This window comes from Sceloporus undulatus, chromosome 5 (genome assembly GCF_019175285.1).
Source record: "Sceloporus undulatus isolate JIND9_A2432 ecotype Alabama chromosome 5, SceUnd_v1.1, whole genome shotgun sequence".
Classification (NCBI taxonomy): domain Eukaryota; kingdom Metazoa; phylum Chordata; class Lepidosauria; order Squamata; family Phrynosomatidae; genus Sceloporus; species Sceloporus undulatus.
In genome coordinates, this window is record NC_056526.1 from 3120748 (window position 1) to 3136891 (window position 16144).

At 45.5% G+C, this 16144-nt stretch overlaps 1 protein-coding gene and 1 non-coding gene across 2 annotated transcripts; both read left to right on the forward strand.

Annotated features, from left to right (window-relative positions):
* The first annotated feature begins 9590 nt into the window (after positions 1 to 9590).
* On the forward strand, positions 9591 to 9662 carry TRNAP-AGG. Its single transcript has one exon. It is a non-coding gene; the product is annotated as a tRNA-Pro (tRNA).
* A 1185-nt stretch (positions 9663 to 10847) lies between these two features.
* On the forward strand, positions 10848 to 15892 carry OPN1SW (opsin 1, short wave sensitive). The gene is made up of 5 exons (XM_042469019.1): positions 10848 to 11193; positions 12542 to 12710; positions 13541 to 13706; positions 14007 to 14246; positions 15770 to 15892. Exons 1-5 carry the CDS (start codon positions 10848 to 10850, stop codon positions 15890 to 15892), a joined length of 1044 nt encoding a protein of 347 aa, XP_042324953.1.
* Positions 15893 to 16144: the final 252 nt, after the last annotated feature.

A 16144-nucleotide genomic window follows, 5' to 3' on the forward strand; every position in this document is an offset into this window, starting at 1 on the left:
CTTCCAGCCAACTGCCTTTTCACCTGAGATGCTGCTGAGTTCTAGATTCTGTGTTTCCATGGCAACGGACCACAGCATCCCCACTGGGCAAAGGATTTGGCATGCCTCACTTGCCTCAGCCACTTATATGAGGCCGGCAGGAGAAAAGCAGAGGGGCTCCACACCCCAATTTGACAAGGTGGGATTTTTGCTAGGGCAATGTCGTTTTTGAATGCATCCCATCATATTCCACTTTTTTTGAAAGCAGATTTTTCCATGTTTTTAAAAATAAAATCATAGTTTATTCTGCTCCTGTCCTCTGACGTATTAGCTAACCATCCTGATTTGGTGTCATCTGCAAAGCTGATAAGAGTAGAGGGCAGACTTATCAATTTTGCAGATGGCACCAAATTAGGAATACCCCAGAGGACAGGATTAGAATTCAAAATGACTTTAACAGATTAGAGAGCTGGGCCCAAACTAACAAAATGAATTTTCAATAGAGAGAAATGTAAGGTATTACATTTGCACAGGGGTAAAAATTGAAATGCACAGATATAGGATGGAGGACAGCTGGCTTGAGAGCAGTACATTTGAAAGGGATCTAGGAGTCCTAGCAGACCACAAGTTAAACATGAGTCAACAGTGTGATGCAGCAGCTAAAAAAGCCAATATGATACTAGACTGTGTGTAGGTCGAAGGAAGTAATGGTAATCCTCTGTTCTGCTTTGGTCAGGCCTCACCTGGAATCCTGTGTCCATTTCTGGAAACCACAAAAAGGATATTGACAAGCTGGAGCGTGTTCAAAGAAGGGCCACAAAAATGGAGGATGGTCTGGAAACCAAGAATCCCTATGAGGAGCAACTCAGGGAGCTGGGTATGGTTAGCTCAGAGAAGAGAAGGTTAAGAGGGGACATAATAGCCCTGTTTAAATATTTGAAGAGATGTCATGTTAAGGATGGGAGAAGCTTGCTTTCAGCTGTTCCAGAGACCGGGGTATCAAGCAATAAATTAAAGCCACAGAAACAAATTCCACCTAAATACAGTATTAGGAAGAACTTTCTGACTGTACTTGCTGTTCGACAGTGGAAGATGCTGCCTCGGAGGGTGGTGGAGTCTCCTTCTTTCGGGGTTTTCAAACAGAGGCTGGATGGACATCTGTCAGGGATGCTTTGATTGAAAGTTCCTGCATGGCAGAATGGGGTTGGAATGAATGGCCCTTGGCATCTCTTCCAACTCTAGGATTATATATATACACACACACACACACACACACACACACACACAATGTCTTAATAGAGATCTTTTATGGCACAAGCCTCAAAGGTTTATCTGGAAATATTTCCGGAACTAAAGTTTGAATTATTCAGAATGGCTTATTTGCTAAAACATTTTTTGTTTTGTGTTGGAGAAGCATAATCTAAGATTGCTGTACTATTTATCCTCGCAATTTAAAAATAAATTTAGCAGTTTCAAGTTTCCTGCTTTCTGTTTTTCCCCCAAAAGACATTTGTTTTTGAAACTGGAACATGTGTGTGTGTGTGTGTGTGTGTGTGTGTGTGTGTGCAAGTGGTTAGGCATGCTCAGGTTGCAAAGTAGGCTGGCATCACCACTGAAGGTGCTTTATGCCTGACAAGAGCCAAGGGGAAATCAAGGGAAGGCCTTCTTCTGCCCATGGAGACATATTCTAGTAGCGCTGCCAAGGAAATATGTGGCTCCCCCTCCTCCCCTTCCTCAGCTTTACGATTACCCAACCCAAAAGAGGAGCTGGAGGAGAGTTTGGGGTAATCACTTTGCCCTTAATCCCCCCTCTATCCCCCCACCCCGGGTCAGGGGCCTGCATCAATCCCTTCTCCTTAAGCCGCTTTCTCCTGCTCATCCTTCCTGGGATGGGCTTGTTCTCTCTCTGCTTCCCACTCCGGGAGGGCTGGCACAGGACCACCTGGCACACGTTTGCCCTTGGGAGGCATAGCCCTTCTATGCATCGACCATTGCGGCCACCTGAAGCAGGCACAGCTTGGTTGGCACCCAAGGCTGCATCTGCACTGCAAAAATAATGCAGTTTGGCAACACTTGACCTGCTGGGGCTCCATACCATGAATCCATAGGCTGCCACAAAGGACGGCAAGTACATGAGTCCATAGGCTATCACAAAGGACCACCTGGCACATGAATTCATAGGCTATCACAAAGGACTGCAAACAAATGTATTTTGTGGTAGACTAGGTTCTATAAAATGGTGGCTGGGCTCTATAAAATGACTTCTCTCGGAAGTTAGGCTTTTGTTTTTAAAAATGACATTTGTGGATACTAGCTAGCATCTGAGGCTCGCCATATTATTAAATGGTGGTGCATGCATGCGGACGCATTGATACAAGTATGCATATATCGCCACCCATTGAATAATATGAGATGCAACTGTTTTTTCCCATCCATGGGGGAACCCAAAACTGAACCCCCATGGATGGGAAGGGTCTACTATAATTAATTCTGCTCTGCCAGAACCTGCCCAAAATATAATGGTGCCAGGGCAAAAGGACAAGTTGGCATCTCTACTAAAACCGAGCCAGCGTGGTGTAGTGGTTTGAGCATTGGACTATGACTCTGGAGGCCAGGGTTCAAATCTCAACTAGGCCATGGAAACCCAATGGGTAACTCTGGACAAGTCACAGTCTCCTAGCCTCAGAGGATGGCCATGGCAAATCCCCTCTGAAGAAACTTACCATTATAGGTTTGCCTTAGGGTTGCCATAAATTGGAAATGTCTTGAAGGCACACAGCAACAATAAAACTAAAACTATAGATCCCAATGTGTAGGGGCTCACAGGAATGTGCAGACAGAGATTGCTCCAAACTGAGGCAGATGCCTGCTAGTGCTAGATGGGGTCTTCATCCTGCCCCCCACGTGGTACTCTTGTCTGTGGCTAAGTGCCCCTTGCAAAGAAGAGGCTGGTGGCTGGTGAACCTGGCATGCCCCACATAGTACATAACAGACACGTCCATGGTGATTGTGAAAGACCAGGCTGGCATCTCTTTGCGTGTCCCTGACCTCCTTACCCACTTGTGGAAAGCTGCCCAATGATCAAAAATGGGATTGACCCAATTGGATTATGGGGCTGTGGTTTCCTCTCTGAACATCCCGCCGCCCTATGTATCTCCTATGGCTGAATGCCACCATGTGCCCGTTCTGGTGTGCAGAAATAAAGGCAACTAGACTGACTGGTGGTGAAGATAGGGATGGTCATCTACCTGCTAGACTCCCAGGGCACTCATAGGAAACAAGTCCTGCAAGGGCTTTAAAAAGCTTCAGGAGTCCAGGTCCATCATGGCATGTTGTCATCTGAGACAAAGTGCCTCAGAGTGTAGTGGAGTCTCCTTCCTTAGAGGTTCTCCTTCCTTGGAGGTCTTTAAACAGAAGCTGGGTGGCCATCTGCTGGGGATGCTTTGATTGAGAATTCCTGCATGGCAGAATGGGGTTGGCCCTTGTGGTCTCTTCCAGCTCTATGATTCTATGAAAGGGCAAGGTGAGACACCCTTCTCATGCCATCAGGGTTGTTGGACAAGGTGGTGCAGCAGAAAGGAATGGATGTGGAATCCAGGAGGAATGGCTGGTAGACCACCTCCTCCCTATCAATCACCTGAAGCGATGGCCTCACCACCAAGTGGAGGAGATGGCCCTGCCTGGGGTTAAATAACAGGCCAGTGAAGCTGAGCTCATAGTCATATCAAGAGGGCAAGGACTGAGCCCCAGAATGTCAAACAGATACCTAGGAGATTATCAGATGGGGGACATCCTGTCCTTATCCCGTCCTTTTCCCATCCTTATAGCGTGATCACAAAAAGATTTTCATATGTCATTGCGCTTATCCCGTCAGCATCCCATAATTAAACTGCAATTGATTGCGATTGCCCAAAAGACTTTGACATGACGTCATACTTATCCTGTCATTGTCCTGTCACTGAAGTGGAATTGTCCCGTCCTTGCCCTTCATTTTGTATTAAAGGAAGAACGCATTAATGCAGTTCCACTTCACTGACAGTTTATTGACAGGATCAGTGCAACTATGCGATCGCTGTCATGGATGGGATAAAGACGGGAGGCATTCCTGTCCCCTGTCTGATAGTTTGTAATTATTAACGGTCTTTGAGTTGACCCCAATTCATGGTGACCCTATGGATGAGACATCTCCAAGAACCCCTATCCTCCACTGCTCTGCTCAGCTCCTGCAAATTCATGCCTGTGACCTCCCTAATAGACTTTGCCCATCTGGTGTGCAGTCTTCCTCTCCTTCTTCTACCCTCTACCTTGCCTAACATTGTCTTTTCCAATGAGTCTTGCATTCTCATGACGTGGCCAAAGTACAACAGTCTCAGTTTGATCATCTTGGCTTTTATGGAGGGTTCAGCCTTGATTTGTTCCAGGACCTGCTTGTTTGTCTTCTTCGCCATCCATGGTATCCTCAGCACTCTTCTCCAGTTTATTATTGTTGTGCGCCTTCAAGTCATTTCTGACTTATGGCCACCCTAAAGGCCAACCTGTCATGGAGTTTTCTTGGTACGATTTGTTCAGAGAAGGTTTGCCATTGTCTTCCCCTGAGGCTGAAAGAGTGTGACTCACCTAAGGTCACTTAGTAGGTTAAATGGCTTAGCTAGGAATCGAACCCTGGTCTCCAGGATCCTAGCCCAACACTCAAACCACTACACCACGTATCTCAGATGAGTTGATTTTCTTTCTGTGGGCCTTCTTCACTGTCCAGCTCTCACATTTGTCCATGGTGATGGGGAATACAACTGCTTAAGCCTTAGATAATTCTAACTTTGGTTATCTTTTACTCTTTATCTTTACCCTCATCTACAGAGGGCAAAATCCACCAGTTTCAGTCTCTGGCCCAAATATACTTCTGGTTGTAACTTCCATGTAACTTACCTGGTGGTGAACCATGCTGGTGTGTTGCAGGAAAAATAGACAAATACATTTTGTTTGGCAAAAGGGGGGAAACAGGAGAAGGAGTTGTCAACCTGAACTGTGTGTGCATCAATGTCTGTGGCACATTGGCCTGGCTGTGGTCATAGTACAAAGGATTGGGTTGTGCAGTAACACTTCCATCATTGCTTCTTGAATGTGCAATGTTGTTGGTTGTGTAGCGGTGCTTCTACCATGGCATCCTAAATGTGCTTATTGTACAACATTGTGCTCCACTGCTGTTTGCATCAATTGCACAATGCCAAGTTCTTCAAACTGCATGCACTTGCGTATGTTGCTTTGTGAGTTCACACCACTGACAATCAAACAATTGTGGAATCTAACATCATTAGGTTTCTTGGCATCTACTTTGGAGAAGCAAACTTGAACAAAACTAGGCAACCCTCACAGCTTAAAAAGAGGCACAGGGCTCGCCCAGGATTTGAACCCGGGACCTCTCGCACCCTAAGCGAGAATCATACCCCTAGACCAACAAGCCAGCTGTGGCTGCAGTGTGCTAGATGTTTGTTTCTTCCCATGATGCAGTGGCAATTCTGGAAACCAGAAGATATCACACTACTTTCTTTATTTCTGTGTGTACATTAAAAAAAAAACAACCCAAAGCCACTGCAAACAGGGAGGAGTCGATCCTGGGAGTTTCTGGAATGCAAACTAAAGACCAGAGCTCACCACTGGAGTGACGGTCCATTTCACAAGCAAACAGTCAATTAAATCGGCATGCCATCTAGCCTGACGGGTACAGTACAGAAATGCACAATGTACTTGTTGCAAGCTTTTGATGCACCATGGGCTTTTTCATCAGGCAAGATGTTACAAACCAAAAACAATTGGAGATGTTAGTCAGATGCCAGCATGTTGTTTCAGTCCTTAGTTATGATGGGGAACATATCTTTTGCAGGCAGGCGCCTTCTCCTTCTGGCCATGCAGAAATAGGGAGACTCTCAAAGTCCAGGAAATTTAAAGTCCATTTGCATCTCAACATTTTGCAATCCAGGACTTTGAAAATCTCCCTACTGCTGCATGAAGAAGCCTGCCTGCAAAAGATATCCTCCCCATCATAACATTTTACTAAGGACTGAAACAACATGCAGGCATCTGACTAACATCTCCAATTTTTTCTCCTGTTTGGTTTGTAGCATCTTGCTTGATGAAGAAGCCCATGGAGCTTCGAAAGCTTGCATCAAATATATTGTGCATTTTGGTTGTCCAATAAAGGTATCACTTTTTTGATGGATTTTTGTTTGTATTTGTTAAAAGGCCAATACCGCTCCCTTTGCATGGATACAATACAGGAAAGGTATCCCAAGGAAGAGTGCTTGGAGCCTTTCCTTGAAACTGTAGACCTAAAAATAATGTATACTAGTTAATTAGAAGAGACAACAACGCTTCTACTCTTCACTGGCTTTTCTTTCTGCCTGTAGCTGGGGAACAGTGCCCAGATAATGCTTACATGCCATGTTTCATTATCTGAGTGAGCCCATTCAACAGCGCATAGTGTTGCAGGGTCGCCAGTGGGCAGGAAGTCAAAGCCATCCGTTCTCTCTGTCATCCTTCCCTTCCTTTCCTGGGACATTTGCGCAATCACAGAAAATATTTCCCAGGAAGAACCAGGAATGCTCCAGCAACAAATCATTCACAGGGAAATCCTGTAAATGATTTGTTGCTGGAGCATTCCTGGTTCTTCCTGGGATAAGTCCTCATTAATTGCCACGTTGTGGGAAAATCTTTCCCTTCCCTTGATGGCACAAATGTCCTAGGAAAATACCTTTTTAACCCCTGATTTTGCCGTGTGTGATAAAATCCCCAGACTCTGGGCACGATTCCCTGCTTGGCCATGGAAGCCTATTGAGGGACCTGGGGTGAGTCACATACTCTCAGACCTAGAAAACCCCATGATAGGTTCTGCCTTAGGAATGCCTTAAGTTGGAAACTACGAAGGCACACAACATTGTTAGTCCTACCCACCCTCCCCAGTTGTCCCTTCTCCAAGCTGAGAAAGAGTTCTAGAGAATGCAAAAGTTTGTTTGTGATTTTGGCTGGCACAGTCATCCAGCAGCAGCTGGTAGCTTCCTTGCCAGTGGGGCAGCGAATCCATTCCAGCTTTTACCTTGAACATTAAAGGACCTGTCCACAGAATTGCCCTGGAGAACCCCTTTAAAGCTTGAGAGAAAACCTGGAGCAGATTCCCAGTCCCAGTGATGTAGGAGCCATCAGGAGCCATTGGGCTTGATTTCCCAGCTGTGACTTGAGACTCTTTCTTCTTCTGCACCAAAACAATTTCTGTGACTTTCTGTCTCTCCTCCATATGTGTGAAATGGCAAGCAGGATGCCCTGCTTTAAAATGAAGATGAGGAAGAGGTTGAATGCAACCCTATAGAATTCAGTGAGTATGTCTGCATTTTCTCCCTTTAGATAGCCACAAGGAACATGATGACTTTTGGGAGAGTGGAAGATTCAGATAAGGGAAATGGCGTGGAAGGAGCTCGAACCAAAGTGGTTCGCACACAGAAGGATCGTATCTCAGTGCTGGGTGCCTTCCAGTTGATTCCTTGGGGTTTCTTAACAGGATTTATTCATGGGAAGTTTGCCATAGCCTTCTTCACTGGCTGAGAGAGTGTGACTTGCCCAAGGGCAACCAGCTGAGTTTCCATACAGATTGGGGATCTGAACCCAGGTGTCACAGTGTTCTAGGCTGCATCTATGTAGCAGAAATAATGCAGTTTGACACTGCTTTTACTCCATCCTATAGGATACCAGGATTTGTAGGTTTGAAAGGTCTTTAGACCTCCCTGCCAAAGAGTGCTGGTGCCTTTCAAAACTACAAATTGCTGTCAGGATGGAGCTGTGTCAATTAAAGTGGGGTCAAACTGCACTATTTCTACTACAGTGAGCCCTTGGGGTTTGGTTCCAGGAACCTCCATAGATACCAAAATCCGTGGATGCTCAAGTCTCATTAAAAACAATGGCATAGCAAAATGCTGCCCCTTACATAAAGTGGCAAAATGAAGATTTGCTTATTGGAGTGTGTGTGTGTGTGTGTGAATATTTTCAAGCCATGGATACTTGAATCCATGGATAAAAATATCCATGAATAAGAAAGGCAGGATTTACTATTTCAGACCACTAGACCATGCTGGCTCCAGCCAAAATTTTGTTGTTGCTATGTGCCTAAATGCTCTAAAAGGTACCAGATCCCATCTGATCTTATAAGCTAAGCAGTGTCAGACCTGGTTAAGACTTGGATGGGGGACCACCAATGATTAACAGGTGCTGTAGGCTGTATTTCAGAGGAAGCAACTGGCAAAACCACCTTTGCGGATTCCTTGCCTAAGTTGGAAACTCCATGAAATTCGTGGGATCACCGTAAGTTGAGAGGCAACCTGAAGGCATATACAGACACAGGTGCCTGAATGTCTATTCGGGGTGTGTGTGTGTGTGTGTGTGTGTGTGTGTGTGTGTAAATGTCTTAGAGGTTAATAGGAATTACTTGTGAGTAGGGATAGAAAGAATATTTTCCGTTGGTCATTTCCTGGCTGAGAAACCCAGTTGCAAAGAATAATGTGGCAGTAAAAATTTTGCAGTTTTCTCCTGATATTCATATAGTGCAAAGCATTCCAGAAAATTATTTTGTGCAGGAATATATGCGTTTTCTATTCAGGAAACAGGGTTTCTTTTTTCCTGCACTAAAAACACTGTTATTTTTGATGCAGAAAATGCATTTTTACACAAAACACACATAGGTTTCTACACAGACTACTTTGCCAGGAACCTTTGGGATGTCTGGCATAGTGGTTTGAGTGTTGGACTGTGATTTGGAGGCCAGGATTCAAATCCTGGCTCAGCCATGTAAACTAACTAGGTGACCTTGAACAAGTCACATACTCTCAGCCTCAAGGGAAGGCAATGGAAAACCTCCTGTGAACAAATCTTGCCAAGATAACTCCATAGGGCCGCCATCAATTGGAAACAACCTGAAGACACACAACAACAACAACAAAAGACAGTCAGCTTATGGTGACCCCATGAATTTTAAAGAGGCAAGTAATACTTAGAGGTAGGTTTTAAAAACTCAATTCCTTCCTCTGAACTAGAGCATCCAGCACCTGATATTTGTTGGTGATCTCCCATCCAAGTACCAACCAGAACTGACCCTGCTTAGTTTCCAAGACCAGACAGGGGTCTGGTGCCTTTGGGGTATTTAGGCCTTCCCAGGAGAGATTGTTGCACACAACTAGTATTACTTTTATTCTGCACTTGAAAGTTGAGAGGAAAATGAGGCAACTGTTCATCCTTGCAAGAAAGGACAATGTAAGCAAAGATTTATCTCCTTGAACTCAAGGGAAGACTTACAGCAGGATGAAACTGCAATCCAATAGATTTATTCCTAATTCCCATTCATTCTATGAGGCTCAGGCTTGGCTAATGTTCATTAGATGGTGCCGATTGTTCCAGTCCCATAGAAGAAAGAGTTAATGTTGGGCTTTTGCTCTGATACAATGACTGTGTCTGTTTGGCGCCATAGGTCTTGGCACATGTCCGAATCCTTTCCCTGCCACATAGAAGAGTAATTTGAACCTTCACTGTATAGCCTGCCTGAAGAAAACATCTGGAAGACATCTGTTGCAACTGGCTCGTTGGTCTAGGGGTATGATTCTCGCTTAGGGTGCGAGAGGTCCCGGGTTCAAATCCCGGACGAGCCCTACCTTTTTCCTTTCAGGAAACAGAAAGAGAAGAAGGAGGGGGGAAATGCCATTCGGTAGGCGTTTTGCTGATGCTGAAAATCCCCATTATCACTGTAGGTCCTGCCAATAAAAAGAAAAGTTTCAAAAACCTTGACTATAATCTTTGAGTGGCTCCCAGTTTTTGCAAAGAAAATCCACACAGGTTTAGATGGAATCACTTTTCCTGTTTGCATTCATTGCTCCGGGTCCTGTTCTCTGGAGCAGCAGAAAACAAGCTTGCTTCCTCCTCAATATGACACCCCTTCAAGTTTTTAAACAGGGCTATCATATCACCTCTTAACCTTCTCTTCTCCAGCCTAAACATACCCAGCTCCCTAAGTCATTCCTCATAGGACTTGGTTTCCAGACCCTTCACCATTTTGGTCACCCTCCTTTGGACACATGGCTCCAGTTTCTGAATATCCTTTTTGAATTCTGGTGCCCAGAACTGGACAAAGTATTGTTGGTGGGGCCTGACCAGAGCAGAATAGAGTGTCTATTACTTCCCTTGATCTAGACAGTATACTTCTATTGATGCACCTAAAATCACATTGGCCTTTTTAGCTGCCGCATCACACTGTTGACTCATGTTCAACTTGTGGTCTACTTGGACTCCTAGGTCCCTTTTACATGTAGTCAAGCCAGATGTCTCCCATCCTTTATCTATGCTTTTCATTTTTTTTCCTGCTTAAATGCAGTACCTTACAGGCGGTACATATTGAAATTTATTTTGTTAGTTTGAGCCCATCTTTCTAATCTATTCAGGTCATTTTGAATTTTGGATCATGTCCTCTGGAGTGCTGGCTGTTCTTCCTAGTTTGGTGCCACTTGCAAATTTCATAAGCGTGCCCTATTTCCCATCTTCCAGGATATTCATAATGATGTTGAATAGCTGGTGCTTTCTGCTATCCTGCCCAAGACCCCTTGCATCTCCTCCAACCGTCACAACAAACGAGATTAACCTCTCAGAGGGTTTTACAGGACAGAAGGTAAGGATCTTAGGAGGCCATAATCCCCAAGTTTGCCTCTGGGATGATCGGGGATTACCGCTTGATCTCTGCTTGAGCCCCTAAGTGGATTTCCCCCTCTGGCATTCTATAATAGGAGGGATGGGATCCCACCACAGGGAAGATCCGCGCGGCGGTGTCAGCGGCACGAGGCAGGATGTCCGGAGAGGAAGACTTCTACCTCTTTGAGAACATCTCCTCTGTGGGGCCCTGGGATGGCCCCCAGTACCACATCGCCCCAATGTGGGCCTTCTATTTCCAAACGGCCTTCATGGGCTTCGTCTTCTTTGCTGGCACGCCACTTAATGCCATCATCCTCATCGTCACGGTCAAGTACAAGAAGCTCCGCCAACCGCTCAACTACATCCTGGTCAACATCTCCTTCGCTGGGTTCCTCTTCTGCGTCTTCTCGGTCTTCACTGTCTTCCTGGCCAGTTCGCAGGGCTACTTCTTCTTTGGGCGTCACATCTGCGCTTTGGAGGCCTTCCTTGGCTCAGTGGCAGGTAACACAAGAGGGAGATCTGGGCTTGACACAAGGGAAGCCAACAAAGGTGTATCCACAAGGATGGAGGAGTCAAAATGAAGGAATACATCCCCTCCAACATTCACAATGCAGCAGGGACAGTCCCAATTAATCCTCTGCCATCCCATTTTCCAGCTGCTTTTAAAATGCCTCCCTTTGTCCTCTGCTTCCTTCAATGACTGCAAACTATCAAACTGTGTTAATTTTGCATTGTGTGGCTGCAGCCTGGGTTAAAGAATGCAAACTACTTATGCTGTTTGAGCTCTCAAAAAGGAAACGTAGTTTGCACTCTGTTAATTCTGGCTGTGGCCATATTGCAGAATTAATGCAGTTTGACATCACTTTAACTGCCTTGGCTCCATTCTATGGAATGGACATGTAGTTTGTTGTGACACCCCAGCTCTCTGACAGAGAAGGCTACATCTCTCACAACAGTGCAAATACCAGATTCCATAGTATGGAGCCATGGTAGTTAAAGCACTGTCAGACTGCACTATTTCTGCAGTGTAGATGCACCCTGTGATTGTGTAGTATGGAAGTCAACAATAATGACAGCCACATTTCCATACGTTTATTCTAGAACTGGCATGGGCAGCTGTTGTGGGTCTGGGTCTCATTTCTTTGCCCCATGAAACCTGTTCAGGCTACACAGACTGCCAAAATAAAGAAAACTAAACCAGGTACGACTGGCAAAAACCTCCGGTCTTGACAAAATTCTGTGTGTGTGTGTTTCATTTATTTTATTCTGTTCTAGGAGCTTCTGACTCATAGCTTGCTGTTGTTGTTGCGCACCTTCAAAGTTGTTTCCAACTTATGGCAACCCTAAGGGAACCCTATTTCTTGGCAAGTTTCTTCAGAGGGAGGTTGTCATTGCCACCCTTTAGGGCTGAGAGAGTGTGACTTGCCCAAGGTCACCAACTAACCTAAAATTGCCCCCTATTTTTAAAATGTTGCAGAACAAAACAAATGGGAGGTTGAGGTATGGCTACCGCTGGTCTTTTGCTGTTGTGTGCCTTCAAGTCATTTCCAACTTATGGCAACCTTAAGGGAAATTTATCACTGGGTTTTCTGGGGCTGAGAGCATGTGACTCACCCAAAGGTTTCCATGTTGAAGCAGAAAATCGAACCTTGATCTCCAGAGTCCAAGTCCTACATTCACACCATCACACCATACTGGTCCATGTGTATTGTTGCAGTCTGGAGATCCACCAAACTTCAGGGTGGAGTAGGAAGAAAAGAAACCAACGGAAGGCCTTGGATTTGTGGGTCCCTCTCTGTCTGACCATAACTGTCTATGTCTGTCTGTCTTTCTGTCCATCCTGTCCTAGGTCTGGTCACTGGCTGGTCCTTGGCCTTCCTTGCCTTCGAACGCTACATCGTCATCTGCAAACCATTTGGCAATTTTCGCTTCAACTCCAAGCACGCCTTGCTGGTGGTAGCGGCCACTTGGTTCATTGGGATTGGGGTCTCCATCCCACCCTTTTTCGGGTGGAGCAGGTGAGACAGAGGGGAGAAAGGGTTGGACCGGCTGTCCTTAAGGGTTCCTGTCCAACTTTACAATTCTACAAAGAGGAGGGGAAGACAGGAACTATTTCCCCAAAAATCAGGGGGGAAATTAATGCAAAGAGCAGCAGAAGTAGTGGAATCCCTTTATTAGGTTTAATTATGGAAGGGTACATCTACCTGATAGAAATAATGCAGTCTGACACCACTTTAACTGCCATGGCTCCATCAGATTTCTACTTTTGCAAGGTCTTTAGCCTTCTCTGCCAAAGAGTTCTGGTGCCCCATAAAACTACAAACCCTAGGATTCTGTAGGGTGGGGCCACAGCATTTAAAGTGGTCAAAGTGTGTTATTTCTACCATGTAGATGTACCCACAGAACAGGGAGGAAGGCTTTGGGTTTTACAGGAGCCTTCTTCGGGGTGTATGCTGCATCACAAATGGAAGAAGAAGAAGATGGTAGGACTCTATTCTGCTTTGGTCAGGCCTCACCTGGAATAATCCTGTGTCCAGTTCTGGGCATCACAATTCAAGAAGGATGTTGAGAAGCTGGAGTGTGTCCAGAGGAGGGTAACTAAAATGGTGGAAGGTCTGAAAAGCATGATTTAGGAGAGGAAAATGGGTATGTTTAGCATGGAGAAGAGACAGTTAAGGTGATATAACAGCCCTGTTTAGGTTTTTGAAGGGGTGTCACATTGAGGATGGAGCAAGCTTGTTTTCTGCTGCTCCAGAGAATAGGACATGGGGAAATGGGAGCCTTCTGTACTGCATCATCCTTCACCTTTCAGTTAATCTTGTTTATTCCTGCATCCTTTTTCTCCCAGGTTCATCCCAGAAGGTCTCCAGTGTTCCTGTGGTCCAGACTGGTACACCGTAGGGACCAAGTACAAGAGTGAATATTACACCTGGTTCCTTTTCATTTTCTGCTTTATCGTCCCCCTGACTCTCATCATCTTCTCCTACTCGCAGCTCCTGGGCGCACTTCGGGCTGTAAGTATCAACTACATAGATATAAGCGGATTCAAGCATCCACATCTTGAAAATATTCCTCTCCAAAAAGTATAAATTCCAAATAACAAACCTTGATTTTGCCATTTTATATAAGGGACACCATTTTAGTATACCATTTTATTTAATGGGACTAGAGCATCCATGGATTTTGTTATCCATGGGGGAATCCAGGAACCAAACCCCAGCAGATAAAAAGGGCCCACTGTATTCTGATGTGTGTCTATTTTGATCAGTTCCTCTTTGTGATTAAAAACTGACATGGCATCCCATTCCACGCAGGTAGCCGCTCAGCAACAGGAGTCTGCCACGACCCAGAAGGCTGAGCGGGAGGTGTCCCGCATGGTGGTGGTGATGGTGGGGTCCTTCTGCCTCTGCTACGTTCCTTATGCAGCCCTGGCCATGTACATGGTCAACAACCGGGATCACGGCCTCGACTTGCGTCTGGTCACCATCCCCGCCTTCTTCTCCAAGAGCGCCTGTGTCTACAACCCCATCATCTACTGCTTCATGAACAAACAGGTAATGTCCAGCCTGCCAGGAACATAGGAGGAAGTAGGTTTTTTGGGTTGACTACGAATCAGAACATCACAAGGGGATGTGAGGGGTGTGGACCACACCGGGTGACACCTCAGAAGGTATTGATGGAAAGGGTATGCAAGAGGACCAGAGGATTTGGGGGGAATCATATTGTTTTCAGGCACAGGTATAGTATGGTGGGGCAACCCTCCAGTGTCTCCTGGGGGATCTAATGTGGCCCTGTGGCCTTCCATGGTTGCCCACCCCTGAGCTAAAGGAAAGTAATTGGATGCTTCATGAATAAACTTCAGGAATAAACTCTTCTAGAACATGGCCACATAGCCTGAAAAACCCACAAAAAACTATGGATGCCAGCCATGAAAGTCTTCGACTTCAAAAGTTGGATGCTTCTCTGACATTCCCTCGCTCTCCACTTGGTGCAGAAATGTGAGGGCTGCAGTAGAGACCAGATGGGTTTGGGTGAGCTTTTTGTTACTGGGCGATGGGTATTTATTATTTATTTATTTCATTTATTTATTTCATTTGTGTGCTGCCTTTCTCCCAGAAGGGACCCAAGGTGGCTCACAAATAAAAACAATTAAAAAAAAATTACAGTGAAATTTTAAAACATTCAAAATCATCTAAAAACAGTATAAAATTACATAAACTGATACAAAAGTTAAAAGACATAACTTAAACATATACCCCATATCATAGATTCATAGAATCCTTAAGTTGAAAGGCTGAATGCACTGAAGAATCATAGAACTGGAAGAGACCCCAAGGGCCATCCAGTCCAACCCCATTCTGCCATGCAGGAAATCTAAATCAAAGCATCCCCGACAGATGGCCATCCAGCCTCTATTTGAAGACCTCCAAAGAAGGAGACTCCAGTGCACTCCAAGGAAGGAGTTTGTTCCACTGTCAAACAGCCCTTACTGTCAGGAAGTTCTCCTAATGTTGAGGTGGAATATCTTTTCCTGTAGCTTCCATCTATTGTTACGGATCCTATTCTCTGGAGCAGCAGAAAACAAACTTGCTCCCTCCTTAATATGACACCCCTTCAAATACTGAAACAGGGCTTTATCAATGGCTGGACAATCACTGCAAATGTCTCTGGACAAAGCAGTCTCCCCCCCAGAGAGAAGTGTACTTGGTTTCTGTTCATTTGTAAACACAAAGTCTATCACCCACCATCACTCCAGTCGATGAAGGGATTATGCAGATTCTGATCTTGATTTCTCTCTCCTGGCTATGTCCCTTAGCTTTCTCCCATGCTGAGCCAGTCAGTTCTCCTTCTCATAGCTAGTTTCCTACACTGGGAAACTACACCTGCCTAAAACATCCCTTTTGATACCGATTTGATATAAAAAAGGAGGTATGCAGAGGGGACACAAACTAGGGGGATAACCTTGGGGTAACACCTTGGGGGACACAAACTAGGGTCCCTGGGGCCACATGGGGCCCATAGGCCACCCTTTTCCTCCATGAGTGCTCTAAAACATCTCTAATTTCTCTTCCTCCAGTTTCGGGCATGCATCATGGAAACAGTGTGTGGCAAACCCATGACGGACGAGTCAGACGTGTCCAGCTCAGCTCAAAAGACAGAGGTTTCATCGGTGTCCTCCAGCCAGGTCAGCCCCAGCTAAGGAGATGATGCCGTGTGGGTCCCAAAGAATGCAGAAAGTCCCTCTTCTCCAAATGCCCCATGCTCACGATGCCCCTGGGGAAAAGGCGTCCAGACGGGTGCTACAGATCAGAGGGCAGGACTTGTAATATCCAGATAGTTTGGTCTCTTAGGTTTACAGGGACAAACTTAGGCAAGGAAACATCAGCAGACTGTGCCAAGATGGGGGAACTCCTTCAGTAGCCACCCTCACCCTCCAAGATGCCCATGGGGA